Source organism: Mus pahari, chromosome 12, assembly GCF_900095145.1.
Source record: "Mus pahari chromosome 12, PAHARI_EIJ_v1.1, whole genome shotgun sequence".
Classification (NCBI taxonomy): Eukaryota; Metazoa; Chordata; class Mammalia; order Rodentia; family Muridae; genus Mus; species Mus pahari.
In genome coordinates, this window is record NC_034601.1 from 38,390,719 (window position 1) to 38,410,213 (window position 19,495).

The following is a 19,495-nucleotide window of genomic DNA, read 5'->3' on the forward strand; positions in this document are numbered from 1 at the left end:
TGAGAATGACTCTTACAAAGTACCTTCTTGGATTTTCTTCCAAATGACTTTTGAAGAGTTGGGTGGTTGCATGTTCATACTTAACAAGAGAGTAGTTTCTGGTCATGGGGAAATGGAAAACTCTAGACTCTACTGGCATTCTTAAAACAAGATTGCTCTGAAAAGGAGGCCAGAGAGGCCTAGATCTTTCCAATCAAGGATGATCCATAAAACAATCAATTTTCACTTTTTGTTTTCCTTTGCTGTTGTCTTGTTTTCCTGCCTCTCATTCTCCCACTCTGGCTGTGTCGTGTTCTGTCCTGTTTGCTGTCTCCTCCCGCCTCACCAGGTGAGAAGCCCCACCAGTGCAGCATCTGTTGGCGCTCCTTCTCCTTGAAGGATTACCTTATCAAGCACATGGTGACGCACACGGGAGTGAGAGCATACCAGTGTAGCATCTGCAACAAGCGCTTCACCCAAAAGAGTTCCCTCAACGTGCACATGCGCCTGCACCGCGGGGAGAAGTCCTACGAGTGCTACATCTGCAAAAAGAAGTTCTCCCACAAGACCCTGCTGGAGCGACATGTGGCCCTGCACAGTGCCAGCAACGGGACCCCTCCCGCAGGCACGCCACCAGGTGCCCGCGCGGGTCCGCCAGGCGTGGTGACCTGCACAGAGGGGACCACTTACGTCTGCTCCGTGTGCCCAGCAAAGTTTGACCAAATCGAGCAGTTCAACGACCACATGAGGATGCATGTGTCTGACGGATAAGTAGTACCTTTCTCTCTTTCTCATGAACCAAACAAAACAACAACAAAAGGAATAAACAAGCAAGCAGACAGACAAAAAGCTATGGCACTAGAATTTAAGAAATGTTTTGGTTTCATTTTTACTTTCTGTTTTTGTTTCTGTTCCGTTTCATTTTGTACTACATGAAGAACTGTTTTTTGCCTGCTGGTACATTACATTTCCGGGGGCTTGGGTGGATAATTCTTTTCCCAGTCTCCCTTGGATGGTGGCCTTAAGGCCTGGTAGTGTTTCAGGAGGTCCACTGGTTGGACCTCTAGCTACTGGCCTCTAAATACAACCCTTCTTTACAAAAACAAAAAACAAACAAACAAAAAAAGACAAAAACAAAACAAAAAAAGCAAAAAAAAAAAAACAAAAAACCACACACATACACACACAAAAAAAAGAAACAAAAAAATCTTTTAAAAAAGTTTTAAAAAAATGTTTAAAAAAAAAAAGAAAAATTGTTTTTCCACTCGTGAAGAGCACTACAGAGTTTCTTAGGAGCTGTAAAGGCCTGCTGTCTTTAAATACACCGCTCACAGTGTTTCAGAGAACAGTTCACTATTCTGGCCACTTGGACTTCACAGTAAGCAGTTTAAACTGTGGAATATCACCTCTGGTTGAAAACCCAGAGGAAAGGCCCTGCTGTTTCCACCTACCACGCTGTCTGATTTCATTAAAGGGCTCTGGAATGGGAGGGGCCGGTGAGCCCAGTGGTGTCAGCAAAGGTGGGGTGGCAGGCTTCTCCCCCAAGTCTGCCTGGTCCACACACCCTGGCCCACCTCCTCCACATCCCGCCCCTTTCAGCAGAAGCCAGGAAGACTCAACAAGCAACAGTGGCTATCGTATTTATTCAGTGTCTTGGCTGAGCCACAGCCTCAGCACAATCAAGAGGGACTTTCATGAAAGGCAGGAATGCAGAGGAAAACAAAGATTACAGATTTGCACCTATGTTTCTAGGTACAAGAGAAGGATTATTTCCAACAATCTTTGCAAAAAAAAAAAAAGTGTCAGGATATATTCTTGTGGAAGAGAAAAAGAAAGAGAAATGGAGGGTGGGGGGAACAGTAAAAGTTCTTGAGGCTTTTTTAATTCAAAAATTTATAGAGGGGCAAAAGTGATGTTTACCAGATAGAATGCTGATTTTTTTAATATATTTACAACAGTATTTGTGTAAAAAAAAACAAAAAAGTGAGATTGTTAAAAGTGATTTTTTTTTCTCCTTTTGGTTCTGCATACACTGCCACCGTTCCCTTTACTTTGTCTCACACATATATATATTTTTTGGTAAGTCAAGACTGTTAAGGTTAGCGATACTGCTTCCAGATAGAAAGAATAGAAGGCAATTAAAGTTATATTTGAAAGAGAGGAAGGATATTTTCTTCATATTTTTTCTTAGTTTTTATTATTTTAAAGTATTGCCTGGGTTGCCGAGGGCCTCCGCAGCCCGCCCGCCCTGCTGTAACTTCAACTGCTGCTCTGTTTGCGAGGCGTAGATCTTTGACTTCTAGCAGGCTTCAGTGGCTCGCTCCACTGAACAGTTATCACCCATCCATCTAGAATTCTGTCCTTTGTCATGGGAGGGGTGTGCTCTTTTAGAAGCAGATTTCTTCCTTCTCCAAAATTTGACTGAGCTCTTAGGATTGTAGAGTTCCATTAGCCTTGCTTTTTCCCTCTGGTGAAACACTAGTGGTCTAGAGATCTTGACACAGGGGTCCGTTTCCTTCACGGTCCACGTGCCTCTCCCCTGCCTCCTCACCCTCTCAGAGCACTGTGTGGGCATCCCTCTGAGAAGCCTGTTACAAACCACAGTGCATTGATGCCAAAACTCCCCGCTTCCTTTCACGGCCTCTGAGTCCCCACCATGGCTCACAGGGCCGAGTAGGATGATCATTCTTTAGGTGACTATTGGCTCTTGCTTTTTGGGGAATTAACAGTTTCTCTGTGCTAACATCCAACTTTCAAAAGGCCATGAATCTCCAGCATCATCCCAGATGCTGCTCTTTCTAGTTGGGATTTCTCTCTTTGGTCTTGATCAAGAAATCATAAGATTTTCCAATTACATACAGAGTCCGGAAGGGATTCCAACTTAAAAAAAAGAAAAGAAAAGAAAGAAAAAGACTTTTTAAACCTAGCTAATACTCACTACATAATTTTATGACTGGCCATGTTTTAGCACACTTAAAAGGAAAAGTAACTATTCCTATAACACAGAAACACAAAGCTACATTTAAAAAAGAGAGAAGAGATTTTCTTTTCTAAATTGCTCTACATTTTAATTCAGTTTTCCTCCTAATTTTCCTGTTAGCATTTTATTTATAAAAAAAAAAAATGCAGCAAACGAGGGAAAATTTTCCAAGGCAAGCAACTCTGTAATGACTAAATTGGTTTTATTCATATATTATAGACAATTGGTTAACTTGAATCTTTTCCATAAGTTCTTTGTGATGTTTAGTAGTTTGTGCAACTGGAGTATTTGTGGCGTTGAAGTTGGTTTTATGGTGCTTAATTCAGTGGATGTTTTGCTAGAAGTTGTAGTGTGGCTTTGGATGGGTACCTGACTACTGAGTATCACTTATCATGATTTCTAAGAAGGGGACACCCAAAAAACTTGTGTGACCTGTTTTAAAAATTAGCTTCCGAAATGCAGAAGTTCTCCTTCCCCTCCCCCCTGCTGTCTTTGCTGTTGTTAATTTTGGAAATCAGGAGTGACCTAATGTCTCTGTACCACCGATAGAGGGAGCATAAAGTAACGAGGCCATGGAATCATTTGGATAGTTCAAAATATGAGTTGTTTAACCCATCAAGGGAAAAACAAAACAAACAAACAAACAAAAAAACTGATGCCGTGATATTCTTTTCTTAATCTGGAGGAAAAAAGACATGAAATCCCTCACCATATAAGACAAGGGAAAGAAAGCAGAGGCCCAGTTTCAGGCATCCTCACTGTTGCTGGGAGCACACTGAAAGCAGTGTTTCCAGTCAGACCTCAGTAAAGCGGTGAGAACTCAGACCGTTCCCGGGAAACTTACCTTGTGTGCCATTAGGTCTCGTTCCCGTCTGCTCACTACACCTGAAAGAATCCTGTTTGTCTTCATGCTGATATGCCATTGTCAAAAAGCTAAGCGACTAGGTTACAAATCCAACATTTGTTGTAGAGCATGAAAGAAAAGAAGAGAAAAGAAAAGAAAAGAAAAGAAAAGAAAAGAAAAGAAAAGAAAAGAAAAGAAAAGAAAAGAAAAGACACCAGATGACTTGAAACTCTGAGACACATTCTTTTCCTATAAAGGGAATATCTCCTTTTAAAACATGTGAGGAGATCCCTGAGGAATTCTTGGTCAGGTCCTACCTACTGTACAGGCTAAGTCCTACTGTTTTTACCCCAAACATGTCCCAACCTAAAGTACTGCTTTCTAGAACTGAAGGGCACTCTGTTGGCATCAGAGCTCCAAAGGAAAGACGCTTCTATAGTGCTGGTGCTGTATGTCTGGCCTCTCAAGGGCTATTTCCAACTGCACTACATTGTAGAAGATAAGCCAGTCTGCACCTACTTCAAAAGGTTAAGGATGCTTCCAGGATTGCCCATGCACACTTGGTATTTAAAAATCACAAATAGGAGAAGATGAGAAAGATGGCCGTTTTTTGGTTTTCAGTCCTACCATTTTTATAATGGGATGCTATCAGTTCTTTTAAAACTAGAAAACAAACAAAAAAGGTCATTTTAGTATTCAGGAATACTTGCACAAATGTGCATACACACACATGCACACGCTCACACACGATGGAAGCAGATGTTCCAGGCAGAAGACCTCTTGAGAAGTTTAGGGAACAAGAGCTGGCATTCAAAAGAATACTAGTATAATATTTTTTAATCAATCTACAATTTAAACAAGAAATTTGCTAAATACAAAACCAAAATAGTACCAGCATTTGTACAAAAAAGAGCCCCTAATTGTATAAAATATATCCCCCAAAAGACTATAATTAGAACTAAAGGATATGATTCAGCTCTACAATAAAAAACAAAAACAACCGAGAAACACCTCCACACCTCCTCACACACCTAAACAAAAATCTTTATAGAAGTATTTCACTGTTGTGAACTTACTGCAGCCACTCCCATCCCAGGTCTTTTTGCCCTCAGGAGAGAGGGTGGCAGGTAATCCTGGCTCATGCCCCAGAAGCTACCATTGCCCTCTCCCCCATCTAGGAGGTCACAGTCGCTGTTGGCTTTAGAAAAACTTGGGCTTGCCCTTCTTTCTATGTAAGTAAGCGACACTTTATTATATATCATAATATCATGTAAGGACCAAGAAAACTCTTTCCAATCCAGGCAGAGTCTGTGTCTGAGACTGGAGAGCAAGAGTTTCACATCCGTCTCCCTGTCAGGATCTATGTGTGCTTCCATCTCACACACCATCTACTACCATCATATGGCCTGCTTATGCCCCAAAGCACTGTTTTCTTTCAGCAGTAGACGTTAAACCAGAAATGTGTGCCTCATCAAAGCCCTCAGGTCCCCAGGAAAATACAGGAAAGTTCCTTGTTGCAGTCCTCAAAGATACCCCCAACACCATTGTCCTGTAGAATGATGGCAGGGAGGTGGACCTGGCAAGGATGCATAGCAGATAATGCCCTTGCTGAGCCTTCCGCTGATGTTGCAGAGGGAGTTGTTTTGATTAGTTAGGGCTAGCCATGTGAGGTATGTGGTGCTGCAGAAGACCCATCAGGCCTGTGCTGCCCTGACCAGTGTGCAGCTGCAGCTAAGGGAACAAAGGTGTAGCCCAGGAGCCGACAGGAGATGCCCAGGGAGGAAAGAACACAGGGTGGGTGCCCTTTCTGCTGTGACTTGACTCTTAAAAGAAACCCTCTAAAAAGAATTCTTTAATTTAGTAATGAGTTGAAGTCCAGGGTAATGGAAGCTCTGGGGAAGAGAACAAAAGAATTGCAAAATGTATTCAGTACCCAACAATACCAAACCAGAAAACATCCAATCACAAAGCTAGGAAGTTTGGCAAGAGGTACTTAGGGAAACCTCCAGTCTTTTCCATGGGTAGGGTCCGCAGACTTTCTTTTGAGTGATTTCTGGCTCAGAGAAACCTCTTTACTCACTAGAAAAGAACTTTGTTTAAATGGCCAATTTTGTCCCCCAGGAGGGGAGAAAGAATTTAAAAAAAAAAAAAAAAGACAGAAAAGAAAAATAGGACACTAAAGACAGAACCATGTGAGTTGGTGACAAACAAAAGAAAGGGGACACTAGAATTTCAATAGACTCCCCATTGGATAGATTAAAAAAAAAAAAAAAAAAGCAAAGCTACCCAAGGGCCCCCAGCTCCAGACTCCCAGTCTTCTGGGAGGGGACAGTGCTTGAGGTGACCCAGCTGCTGGCTTTCTGGGGCTGGACATAACTTCTCAACTGGGACCCTGGCAACTTTCACTCTGTGTTTTCATAAGGAAAAGGAACTGTTCTCTAAGTGCTCTGGAAATAGGTAGTGGCATGGGGTAAACTTTCAAAAGCAACCTCTGCCCTGGTGCTCAGGAGGCCCTAGAAGCTCGTGACAATATTAAATACTCCCAAGGGCTTTGTAAGCATCCACCTGAGCTAACTGCGTTTCTGTAAAACTGCACAGTTACTAACCCAAAGCATCATCGTTTCTAACCCTGGGTAGCAAGAAGATCAACCCAAGCAAAATAGCCCACGGAGTTCTTGACGTTTCTCAAGATGCTTTTCTGCTTGAACACTGAACCCACAGCAGGAAGAGATGTGCATCCTCTGGTGCTCAGAGTGCCCTTGGGGCTGTAGAGCTAGGCTCCATTCTCTCTAAGGTCAACAAGCAAAATGAAGGCTTGCAGGGTGCAAGATTTTTTTTTTTTTTTTTTTTTCAGAACTGTATGTCTCCTCCTCATGAAAGGAAGACTAGAAAAGGCCCAGGACTGGAGCAAGAGTCTTAACATATGGCTTACAGACAGCTGCCCTTTGCCCAGAGTTTCTTTAGGGCCCACCTATGCTCCACTGGCATAGCCCCAGCTAAGGAACTTTCACAGAAAACCCATTGGGTTGTAGGATGATTGCCTTAAGTTAGAAACCCTGAGGAAAGCGTGTGTGCACGCGCGCGCGCACACACACACACACACACACACACACAGAGAGAGAGAGAGAGAGAGAGAGAGAGAGAGAGAGAGAGAGAGAGAGAGAGAGACTGTGAAGAGAGGGACATTGCTTGGTTTGTAATGGATTCATAATCACAAAAATAAGCTCTATTCATGACTGAGGACCATGGAATCAGTGGCTTCCTGGGAGGCACCAAACTTGTAGGGGAACCAGCTGCTTTCAGGAAGCAGCTATTTCCTGTCTGCTTCGTTTCTTTGGTAGGTCGAGGCTGAATGTAAAATAACCATGTTGCTAAGTAGCAAGTCCTGTTAAACATAAGCACAGGTGCCTGGATGGCTCTTAAATGTCTCCTTAACAGGGAGCCCAATCTCAAAATACAGCTTTCTCTTTCTACAGAGATCGTATCAGTACAGACTGCCCTCTGTCCCACCTCAGTTTTGAGGTGCATTTGGTTTGTCTTGTGAGCTTTTATTTAAATGCAAAATCAAAACTTGTACATCTTTAATGAAGACACATAATCTGCAGATCATAGACAAACTCTAGCCCTGGTCATGAAACCCTAGCTTCAGCAGTGCCTGAAAACAGTCCAAGTCTCTCCTTGGATCTCTTTCAGACTGAGAAGTTTCTCGAGTCAGAGTGCTTACATGATCCTGATAGTCCTAAGGCATAGAGAAAAAGAACCCCACAGAAGACATCTGTTTCTACTGCTGTTGCGACAGTTGTTACAGCCCAGAGCATAACTGTCATTTGCACACAGATGCTAATAACAAAAGTGACTTAACCCATCCAGTTTGTCACAGCTGCTGTCCAGAATGTCTGTCTGTGAGTGCACCTTATCCATGTGCACACATGGTGTGAGGTGCTTGTACCACAAAACTTCATTCATATTCTCCAGTGACAGCAGCATACACTTGAGAATTTCCAGCTAGAGTCAAAAGCCTGACACCGTGCATATCCCTGCTTTCTGCTTTGTTACCTTGGTTGGGTGTGTCTCTATCTGTGATGAGGCCTTACAGCATTCAGAAGTAGCCCAACCATCAGTAGTTTGTGTATAGCCCCTTGAGGAAAAACTTGAACAAATGCTATACTTCTGTGGATTTACTGGTGAATGTGTGTGTGTGCACGCACATGTATGTGCACATGACCGTGCATCTTCGTATGTTTATGTATATTTATGTTGTCTGAGTGTGTGTGTATCTCTCAAATGAAGCACACACGGCAGAGTTCCTGGTGCGTAGATACAGTTGCCTCTTCTACCAGTGTGCTCAGACTCCTGGCTTTCTTCCCAGGAAGCAGTCACCTGCCCACTCTGTTGCTTTTTGTAGCATTTCAGAGTTGGGAGAAACAAAGGCAGCTTGTTGGCTCCACAGCAAACCCACAGGGACAGGCTGTTTTTCTCCAGAAGAGGGTGGAGTACATACACTCAACCAGAAGCAGACCAGAGGGAGCCATCCAGGCATCCTCACAGGACTCCCAGAGGAGAGGACCTGGCCAGGCAGGTGACACCCAAAAATCCCAGGATTAAGTCGGAGCTCAAAGACCATTCCTGTCCTCTCTGGAACCTTCGAGGCTTTAGAGAAGAACCATGGTCTACAGATCATAGATAAGTCTAGCCCCAGGCATGAAGACCCAGCTCCCAGCCTGTGCACACATTCATACACAGGAACCACGTGGGAGTCCTACTCCCAAACTGAAGTTCCCTGATGCTGCCTGCACCTCTAGAACATCACTACCATTCACAAGCTGTGTCTCCTGAAACCAGTGTGGCCTTCACCCAAGTCTTTCCAGGAATGGGTGGTTTACCATGTCTAGCAAACCAATAGAATATCAGGGAGTATCTTGAGGGCAATCTATAAGAATCAGTGTCTCTTGCCCATGTCAGACATTAAAGTAGAATCCTACTCTAGTATACTATACTGAATGACTGGACTTAGCTTTCATAGGTAACTCTTGATGGCTTGGTGACCTGGAAACAGTTGGATTTCGTTTTTTCATTCCCATGCCTCTCTTTTACTAAACAGTCCCTTCCTTCCTTCCTTCCTTCCTTCCTTCCTTCCTTCCTTCCTTCCTTCCTTCCTTCCTTCCTATATATAGATTATTTCTGCTTTACAGAATTCAGAGGACTTTTCATTCCTCTTGTGTTTTTGTGACATTTTCCCTTCCCCCATGCAGTAAGGCTACTTACCATTGCAACTATTTTTTTTTTGTTTATTATTTTAAAACGTATATTGTCTTTCTGTATCCAAAAGAAGTCTGTGACCATAACCACAGGAATTTCTTTTTACTGGAAAAAAGTTCATTTCTTGTTTTTCTTGTTTTAATTAACAGTACTAGTGACTTTGTGGAAGACTATGGTTACTATTTAGGTATGCTTACTTACGTACAATACACTACATTGCAGTGTTTCTGAAACCTAGAACATACACATTATATATAACAGCTCTATATTGAAGTATATTACATTATATTCATTTTAACTTTGAATCTGCCATATGATCATCAGTTGATTGAAATATTATTTCTTCACATATATCACCCATCACCACCTGCTGCAGTTAATCTGGTGCATTTAATGCTCTCATTTGCCTTTTATATTATCAGCTTCAGTATTGTCTTTATAACATTTTAGAACTTTTTTTTTTTTGAGCTCAGACATAGCACACGTAGTAAAGTGAAAACTGTTTAAACTTTTTTAAAAATTATTTCTCTGTGGCTAATACCAAGAAGTTCATATTCCACATGCTCTTGTTTAGCTAGCCCTGTTAACATCCGAAGAACAACAGAAGTGCATATGAACATATCTGTGATCTTCCCGTATAGGACTGCCATCATCTGTATTTGCTTCAGAAGAATATAACCAAGGAACTGCATGTCCACCACATGATCTGACCAACTGTAATAAGCTGCGTTTCCAAAGGGCTGCCTTGGTGAGAAGCAAAGGCAGGAACACGCCTCCCTTCCTGCCCCAACTCTACCTTCAAACATTGGCTCTCAGTGTTGATCATACAGAGCCTGCTCTCTCTCTTCACCATGCTTGCAGCTGTTTTCATTAGTCTTCAGCATTTCCCTGGGGGCATCTTGGCAATAATACACTGTTGGTTTTCCCTAAGAGATTTATTTTAAAGTAAAACCACATTTCTAGGAACTTTTTATTGACAGAACTCGAAAACATATATGACATTCTCAGCCTTCAGAATCTCTAAGTAGGTGGCGCTTGGTTACCTGGCCCTCAGCATCTCTACTTGCTTTCTTCTTTAGTCAGGCCACCATGGGGCATTCAGAGATCAGATAGCCCATCTTCTAACAGAAGCACTTGCAGGTGGTTTTTTAAGGAACTTTCTTCAGCTGCCCCAGCTCTTACACTGCAAGCCTGGAAATCAGAATCAAACTATCCGAACTTGGTCTCATTCTCCACATTCTATGTTCAGGACCAAGTGACAACAGCTTTGATAAAACTCAGTAGGAACCCTCCCCACGAGGGACCAATATTTAGGCTTCTCAGTGTGAACATATCACTCTCTCCTTCAATCTTCCCTTGTCAATCATTATCTTCAAGTCTCATCATGCTCTGCTGTGCCTATCAGTGTGTCTCTAGCCCCCAACCAATCCAAACTCTCCTCAGCATCCTCCAATTACAAAGCTTGACATTCATTAAGGAAATTTCCATTTCCAGTCTCCTTTGATGATGCTAAACCAGAGTCTACTAGGAAACTACCTATGTAGCATCTGTTCTCAGTGAAAGACATGTCAGGGGGAAAGCGTGAGTGTGAACTGCGTGGTAGTGAGGCTGTCCCTTTGGTGATCAGGCACAAGGTAGATTGTCCTAACTCCATTATTCTTGCTTTCTCTTTCTTACCAAAATTTTTCTCATTTCTTGATTCCTTTTAAAGATAACTACGCACTACCCAATCATCTCTTCACTCCCCACCCCTGAAAATCGTACATTATGACCCCTAACTGTTCGTGAATTTCTCCTACCACCCTTCTTATCATCTTTCTTTAAATGGGTTCATAAACTTGAGACTTGTAGGCAGAAAAGCATGTCTTCGTTTCAGCTGCAGATTTTAAAGGTTGTCAGTATCTGAGAGTAGGAGGACCTGAGTCAGAGTTTTAAATGTCAACTGTACTAGTTAAGATCATTAATTCCTCTCACCTTTACATTAAACCAAAGATAAGTATTTTCTTTTCTTTCCTTTTTTAATACCACACTTTTCAGATTCTTGGTATGAGTAGATGATTTCTGAGGGAGGAAAAAAAAAACTCCCTTGTTGATTATTTCTGCTTGTGCTAATATGTAGCTAATGGCATGTTTGCCAGATACTAGATTTACAGGAATCTGAATCAAGAGATACCATTTCAAAAAAGCTTTGGTAGCTATTCAAGCCAAAAGCCACTTCCACTCAAACACACTGCAAGAAAAGTTTGAGAGAATTTCTTCATGTATTACACTTTGAAAAGCCAAATATTTGTTGGTCTGAAACTTTGAGGGATAATTTATTAAAAAATAAAAGGATTTATGTTTATCAAATGCCTGTTTTACAACAAAAATTGATATAAACCTAGTAAGTGTTAAAAATACAGAACCAAGACTAAGTGGGTACTATGTTAAATTATAAGTACAGTACTCCGTTTATAAACACATACTATATTATTTGGCCATAATTCTAGGGTTCATTCCAGTTATAGCTGTCTGGTCTCCAGAACACTGGTAAAGAAGACTGAAGTCACTGTAGGTGTCTCCTTTGGGAATACTTGCAGTGTCTTTCCACAGTGAGCCTTTAGCACAACGCTTGACTCTCTGTGCTGCCACGTTGCCTCTCTGCTCATTTGAAGATGGAGAGTCTAAGACACAATTTGGAGTATACAGGCCCTTACTTCTCGTTCTACCTTGACACTCAGAATCCACACTTCATATGAAAAACTGTATTGTTGCTTGGCTTGAGGCTTGATCCAGACTTTGACTTAAACCAGTTTATAGCATCAGTTCTCACAGAGAGCAATGAGATAAATGTCAAGTTCAGAAGCCTTGCTAAAGTAAGCATCTGTCAGGTAGCCACCTTGTCTTAGGCCAATGCTCAAATCGCTGAGGCCGGCTTTTCCTCTTAGGCTAATGCTCGAATCGCTGAGGGACAGCTTTTCCTTCCTGTACCCTCCCACCGAGTTTTACCCTCGCTTCTTTTTCCGTTTGGGCTCCTGCCATCTCTTTGAAAGTATTCTGTATCTAAAGCTCTCTTGCCCTCTGGCATTGCCTTCTGAAGGCATGGAAGACTCTCCCAAATCACCAAACACTATCATCTCAAGTACAGTGTAGAATGGGAGAGAGCTGGGTCAGGAAGATCTCTATTGGTCCAGTTGATCCAGGCTGCCTTCTGGTCATTGTTCCTTCAAGCTTTCTAATCGATCCAACCCTGAGACCCAGAATTTCTCACCACAACCTCTTAAGTCCCAGATGAATGTCTAAATCCTGTTTAATATTCTAGAGGCTCAGGGGTGTGAATTCTTACTGCTCATGAGCCTCCTGTTTTTGCAAGCTGACACCTGTCAAGAGCACCAACAGCCCGAACAGTAACTAATGCAGCAAAAAATAATGGTCAGAAACACTATAGTATATATTGGAGAGATTAGGAAGTGATTTTTTTCTTCTTTTATCCATTAAAAAACAAACAAAAAACAAAAAAAAACAAAACAAAAAAAAACACAGCGTGCATACCCCCTCCCCAACACATTTCAGAAAACCTGCATCTCATTTTACAGTTCAGTAGTTTTAGTTTTTGTGACTATAGATTAGGAAATGTTCTAGAATTGAAGCGGGTAGCAAACACGTTTCTTTTCTGCACTGGACATGAGGACATGTGTGCATGGATGCGATTCCTTCAATGAAAGTGAAACATGGCAAAGCAAAGGGACAATACTCTCACACATTAAAACAGTTGTCTGCTATCTGTAAACCTTGACTTAAGCATGATTATAACTTCATAGAAATCTGAAACTGGAGGAATGTGTATTTTACAGTTTGTTTGTTGATTTGTTTTCCTTTATGTCTTCTCAAGCTAGGGAAATATTTTGATTCTCTGATTTGATGCTTTCCCCGTATGTCAGGCGACCCTACCCCAGAGTAGTCTTCTGCCCCTTAGAAAAGCCTTCAGTTTCCCATCAAGGGGTTGTTTCTCATGGAAGTCTTACCTTCCTTTTCTGCTGTCGCTTAGAGCTTTGAGAAAGAAATAATTTCTGCACTTTGGGGATGGAATAGTTAAAACAGAGCATAGTCCTTGAAGGAAAAACTATCTTTACCTAAAACTATCTTTGACAGGTCTGGGGCCAAAGAATGGAGCCAACCACAGATGACGGTCATTGATTTTATACTTCAGATCATCATAGCCTCCTCAAATCTTTTTTGAAATAAAGCTGGGGACAAATTTATTTTCTTTTCTTTGGGTGTTTCTTGTGAGTATCCAGTACAGAAGTTCCAGAAAGGAAAAGGAAGACGCATTAGTAAAGTACTCACGGCATTGATCTTCCCACTTTCACAGTAGTGGGGACTTCAGCCGTAGCCACTTTAAGCTCTCAATGGTCCTATGGTCATGGACACGGCAACATCCATCTCCACCTCACTCCTGAGGCTCCTCCCTGGCACGGAGATGGGAGTAAGTAGGAAGTCTCCAGGCTCCAGCACTCACAAAAGAGGGGAGCAGCAAATTAACCCTGGGAAAGGGGTCGTGGTCCCTCGTGAAATCACCCTCTGTACCGCTTAGCTTAGCTTACCGATAGCTTGGCAACCTTTTTATAACCTGGCTTTTGTGCTATAATTTACATTTTTGGCTCAAATTTGGGAAATAAATGCAATTTCAGTTAAGGGAACAGAAGGGAAGTGGGGTGGGGTGGGGTGGGGGATGGCATAACTCAATGGACCCAAATAGAATTCAATTCTAAAATCCTAAAACCCATTCTCGTGATTACCAAAGAATGAGCTCACTGGTCCTGTCAGGGTTCCTCATCTCTCTGTGTGATGGGTCTGAGAATCAACACAACTATATTCCTCTGTGAATCATGGCTTCTCTCCATCTATCCTGACTATCTGAAGAGGTTATAGAAATTCTTGGCTGCTCTGCTCCTTATCTGCCCTCCAGGATGCATGTGATGTATGCATCCAGATGACCAAAAACAGACTAGGGCTTTGATAAGGTTTTGCAATAGGCTGAAGTGCTTCAGCTCACAGCTAGGGAACCTTTAAAAACAAAGCTAGCTATTTTACTCTTTGCTCTTCATGGAATACATCTTGGCTTGAAGTCAGCAATAAAGTCAGGGGAAAGTTCCCAAAGATGATTGAGCAGCTGAATTTCATCCTTACTCCCATTGATTTAGACTTCAGGTTTCAAGAGGAGCCTATTGAAGTGTACATTAAGGATAATTTGCTTAGGCATATCTAATTAAGATTCATCTTTGCACCATTGTTGAAAGAATCGTGGTTGTCAGAGTAGAAGAGCGCGGAGTCTCTCAGAAATCCACACCCATCACAGCAAACAGGTAAGAAGCTGATGACAGAGAACATCTACAATAGCTTTGTTTTTAAAAGCCCCAGGTTGCCAAACATCCTTGTTCCTTTCTGTTCTCCTCAAGCTCCAGCAGGAGTGTGGGTGTGAGCAGTCAGGCAGATTCACATGTGCAGAGGGAGGGTTCAGATATGATGAAGGGACAGACCCTGGAGGTTACCACATACCAAGTGCTCCTCCAGAATCACTCAAGTGATCACACCCCAAACTGACTGTCAACCTGCAGAAGAAGTCTGTAAGAAATTCCACTACAATTCTTTCTTTTTCTTTAACTGAATGGTACAAGAAGAGAGGATGCAGAGTCTGTATCCTAGTATAATAATCCACTTTGTATTTAATACTTCTACCTTTCTGCATGGAGTTATTTGTGCCAGTTTTAAAGTCCATCAGTCTGAGGGAGGCCTTGGAAAACTTTGTATGTGGATGTGGATCTGTATCTCTGTAGCCAGGCAAACAAAACAAACAAACAAAAATTTTTTTTTGAAGAATGGCAGGAGGGAAAGAGAACCATCTAGAAGGTGGGCCCTTTGATGTCATGGAAGGTGGCTGCTGCTTGTACTCTTTGAAGAATAGCTGATTCTGCTACTCACAAAGAAGGGCCCAGGACTGTTAAATGTAGAACCGAGTCTAGGGAACAGGAAAGCTTGCTCTCTTCCTCCCACCCCCATCTCCTTTAGCTCCTGTCAGCCGGCATGGTAAAACGTTAAGAAGCACTGCTGACCTTTGCGTTGAATAGATGTCTCGCCTCCTCTAACTTTGGTTTCAACTCAACTGTAGGCCTTCCTTCTCTGCCTATTGGCTTAATATGTTACAGAGTAATAGAGAGGTACAAGTCGGTTCTTTCTCTCCTTTGAGCTGAAACAAACAGGGGCAACAGAGAGGCGAGTTACGGAAGTTTGAGGCAAGGCCTGCTTCCACTTGTGTAGCTCACCTTCAAAAGCTGTTCATGGTTGACCTTTGAGTCTGTAATAGTTTTTTTGTTGTTGCTGTTGTTGTTTTTAGTTGTTTTTTTTTTGTTTGTTTGTTTCATTTGTGGGATCTTTTTTCTCCCCCCCCCTCCTTTCTCTCTCGTTGTTTTGTTTTGTTTGCACTAAGCGTGACTGCAATGTGTTGCACTACTGAGCTGTATTGAATCATGTCAGGAGAGTGTGTTAGGTAAGGAAAGAAGAACAAGCTAGGAGACCAGTACATCACAGAGAGGAGGTTATTTCTGTTATTATTTCTCACAGAAGGAGTGAGAATCTGTGAAATTTTTGCCAACTCTTGATCAAGTCTAGAGAACTGCTAAGCTGGAAAAGAACCGTCTTCTTATTGTATGGCAGTGGGTTAGTACAGCAAGTGGAGGGTATTTCAGAAGAAAATCTAATTTTGTTTCCAACTCAGCTTACAATAAAAGCCCCAAAGAGCGAGGAAGCTGGCCGATGTGACATGAAGTCTTCATCTTGGCTCACAAGATGACAGAAACTCCCCCACTGCAGCATATCCCAATGTGCCTGAGGTCATAGTGTCTGTGTTCAGATATCCTGTCACTCTGAGCATACTTTCTATCATGGTAAGACCTAGATCTCTGGGTAACCAAAGAGGAAGGCCATGCATGTGGTAGAGCCCTGTGAGGTGGCATAAGGGAACAGTGCAATAAACACTGCTCGCCGTGAGGGGAAAAGCTTATTCTGACACAAGGTAGGCCAACTGGAAAACTGGAGAAAGGGTTGGACATCTCCTCAGAGTCCACAAGCTACTCCATCCTAGACCATCCTTAAGCAGAGACCTTGATATAGTGCCTAAAAGTTAAAAGTTGTTGCTCCCCACCCCCAACTTTTCTGTGTTCAATTTACATTTATTGCCTTTTTAAATCTTAGAAGCAATCGGGGTTTGACAGCGCTTTCGTAATTATTAATGAGAGGATCTTGTGCTACAGGAAGAGCAATAGACTGGCAACTCAAACAAGTGTGGGGATGCTGAGGGGCTCCTCCAGAGTCCCAGATGACAGCTCTTGGAAACTCTTGTCACTAAGAGTAAACAGCTAATGTTGAGTTTCTTTGAACACTGTCCCATGTGAGGGGATCCATCTGGAAAGCTTCCATTTGAGGCCTCTTTAACAGATTATCAATCTGATGCTTTCTCCTTCCTCCTTATGATAGGTCTCATTCTACCTTCCCATGTCAGAGTTTCTTTTTATATATACAAAAGTACCAGCCTTGCTAGTTTAACCCTACAGAGACCATTCAGAACTAACTTAAGCAGCAACTTAGGAGAACTCAAAGCATTATCTGTATTTCAAACAGGACTCCTGAATCAGAGCCCATAGCAGTTGCCTGGGAATGCATGGTGGGAAAGCACTAACAGGACATGGAGACACCCAGCCAAAGCTATCAGAGGAAACAGTTGACCTTTAGAACAGCCTCACCTTAACTATGCTTGAGGCATTGGGGACAAGTTTTTCTTGAAACTTGTATATCCACTCCAGTTCTGTCACCAAAGATTTTCTTCTCCAGAGCCCAGTCTCCTTTCTCCCAGGCAGAAGAACCGTAACAGGCCTGAGGGTATGCTTGCGGCAGTCCACAGAGTTCACCTTCTGTTCACAGTGGTATTCACAGACCTTGTAGTAGAGGGGTTTCTGAACAGTCCGTATGAAAAAAATACACAGTACTACTTGTCACTGTGAGCTTTGTGAGACTCATCTGTAGCCTGGAGGCTTGTAGACAGAAATGTTCATGGAAGGGAGAGAGCTAAGTCATTTAGAGCCAAACAAGGACTGCTGGTGAGAGGATCATTGAGCAGTATGAGCCCAGAGCAGATCAAGGCTCCATGTGCCCAGGCAATGGCACATGTGCCAATGGCAGTGGCCTATGAGGCTGTTAGACACCACACCAATGAATTCACATACTGAGAAGCTAAAGTGTGGGCTTTGCTGTGATGGCTAACATTGTTGAAATGTTTGTGCCACAGCAAGGGAACTACTTGGAAGTAGATCTGTTGTGATAGTGCCTTCTTGTTGTAGCAAGTCATTTATTCAGTTAGGCTTTTCTGGACCATTGCCCCTGTCTTCTGAAGAGGTCTGAGATGAAGGGATAGGACACTGCCTCTGAAATGCTGTGATTTGAAGATATTTGCACTAGATTCTATCCTCTCCTTTAAACTGGAGCAACTGAATGAGAGGGGAAAAATTAACAAGGACAACTCAAAGTTAAAAGAAACCCAAAGTTATGTTCTGATAACATCTCCCCTTCACTACTATATCTTCCCTCCCTCCCCTCCTTCCTCCCTTCCCTCCTAGATCTACTTTTCCTTCCTCTTAAAGGAAACTTCACATTTCTTATTACCAAATCCAACAATTACTTTGTTTCTCCCCAGCACTGAATCATAAGTTCATTAGTCACTCATCAGCTAGGGATATCTAGTACAGAGCCTCTGCCCTGACAACGTTGCTGGCCTTCTCTGTCCATCACGGGTGAACAACAATGGGTGATTGGGAGGAGCGACACACTAGACTGGCCCAGCTCTTATGGAAGCCAGAGTCTGGATTTCACACCTATAAGGAGATGACACCTATTTACCCAGAACACATAGTCTGCAGCTTAGGAACAAAAGGAAGCTACTGTGTTACAGCAAACAGATGCAGGTAGTACCCAAAGTTTACCTGTCTCTTCTCTCTCCTCTTTTCTGTCTTTTCAACATGTCCTCTCAACCAGACCTAAACTTCATCTCCTGTATGTCACCAGAAGGACTATTTGACTCCTTGGCTTCTCTCTTTTCCAGTAGGCTGGTAGCTCTTTCAAAATGAAAACCAAGCAAATACTATTAGTGGCTAACCCCCTGAGGTCTGTACATTTTCCTAAGTGTCTTGATGATCCCAATATCTTGATAATCAGCTCTGATAACTTGGAATTTTTGGCTGGCTCAGACATCTGTCAACTTTATTTTCATTTTGTCTCCATTTCCATTTGAATCTTGAGTGAGAGCAGAAAGGCAGAATCATGGGAAAGATTTTGAGGCCGCAATTCTAGGGTATAGTTTGTCAGAAGTTTGTATTATCCCAAATAGAAATTTCTATACTTACTTTCAATTTAATGTTACCCTGAATATAATTTCTATTACATTTATTGTTATTTTTATAAAAATAGAGTCCAATTGCTATGTCTAGTTGAGTGCTCTCTTTTCTATTTTCCCACATGGATGCAGTACCAACCTGTTACCTAAATATCTTTTTATTATATTGTTAGTATGTAATTCTACTGTAGACCAAAAATATAAAAACAAATTTGCTCATTTTAAACATATACAGACTCTAGTGAGTAAAGATGAGGAGAGAAGACTGGAAAGCAGTGGTTGACTGTGTTGTTAGAAATCAAAGAGTAGCCTTACCTGTTTTTAACCAGTGCTTGCCGTCACACCATAGTTGGGATTGTGTTAGCATGGCTTCTTCATGCTTACGTTCTGCAAGCCTTGTCTGTCTGTTTCCTTTGATGTGATTGAGGTTGCACAATGATGCTATTGTTTTTTCTTTTGGTAATGCCTGATTTATTATAATGTACTTTATCAGTCATTTCCTTTAGAAGAATGAGGGGGGAAAGTTTTATTTCTTCTTTTAATTTAAATTTTGTTTAATGCACTGGAAATAAAATTGGACACATTTCACTGTTTAAAAATCAGAAACAAAACAAAACAAAACCCCAAAGAAAAAACCAGCAAACAGGTAACAGGACACACACGCACACACAAAAGCTATGAAAAATAATCTGTCCATACAAAACATACCTACAAGCTGTATCTCACGTGAGAGATAAATACTGTCAAGTAAGAAAAACACAGTGTCAACTACAGTGCTGAAAACTATAAGAGGATCCTAGATTTAAAGTGTGTGGAGAAAACAGCCCAGTCCTTTCTGAGGAGAGATCTTTTCATTGTTCCAATAAAAACCTAAGCAAGTTGAATGTGGAAGAGAGTAAGTAGGGAGTACCCCGCCTTCTTTATACCACCAGACCTCTGGGTTACTTTTTATCATGGGCCTCAGCTACACACACACACACACACACACACACACACACACACACACACACGC

General features: G+C 42.1%; 1 protein-coding gene across 34 annotated transcripts in view; it reads left to right on the forward strand.

Annotated features, from left to right (window-relative positions):
- Zbtb20 (zinc finger and BTB domain containing 20) overlaps window positions 1-6,084 on the forward strand; it is a 726,359-nt gene extending 720,275 nt beyond the window's left edge. For 26 of the 34 annotated variants that reach the window (XM_029544669.1, XM_029544668.1, XM_029544665.1 and 23 more), the window contains one exon: window positions 329-830. In XM_029544669.1, coding sequence (XP_029400529.1) covers window positions 329-750 — 422 coding nt within the window. In that variant the 3' untranslated portion in view covers window positions 751-830. Of the gene's footprint in view, window positions 1-328 lie in introns of all 34 variants that reach the window. The other 8 variants (XM_029544691.1, XM_029544687.1, XM_029544690.1 and 5 more) reach the window with 1 other exon arrangement.
- Window positions 6,085-19,495: the final 13,411 nt, after the last annotated feature.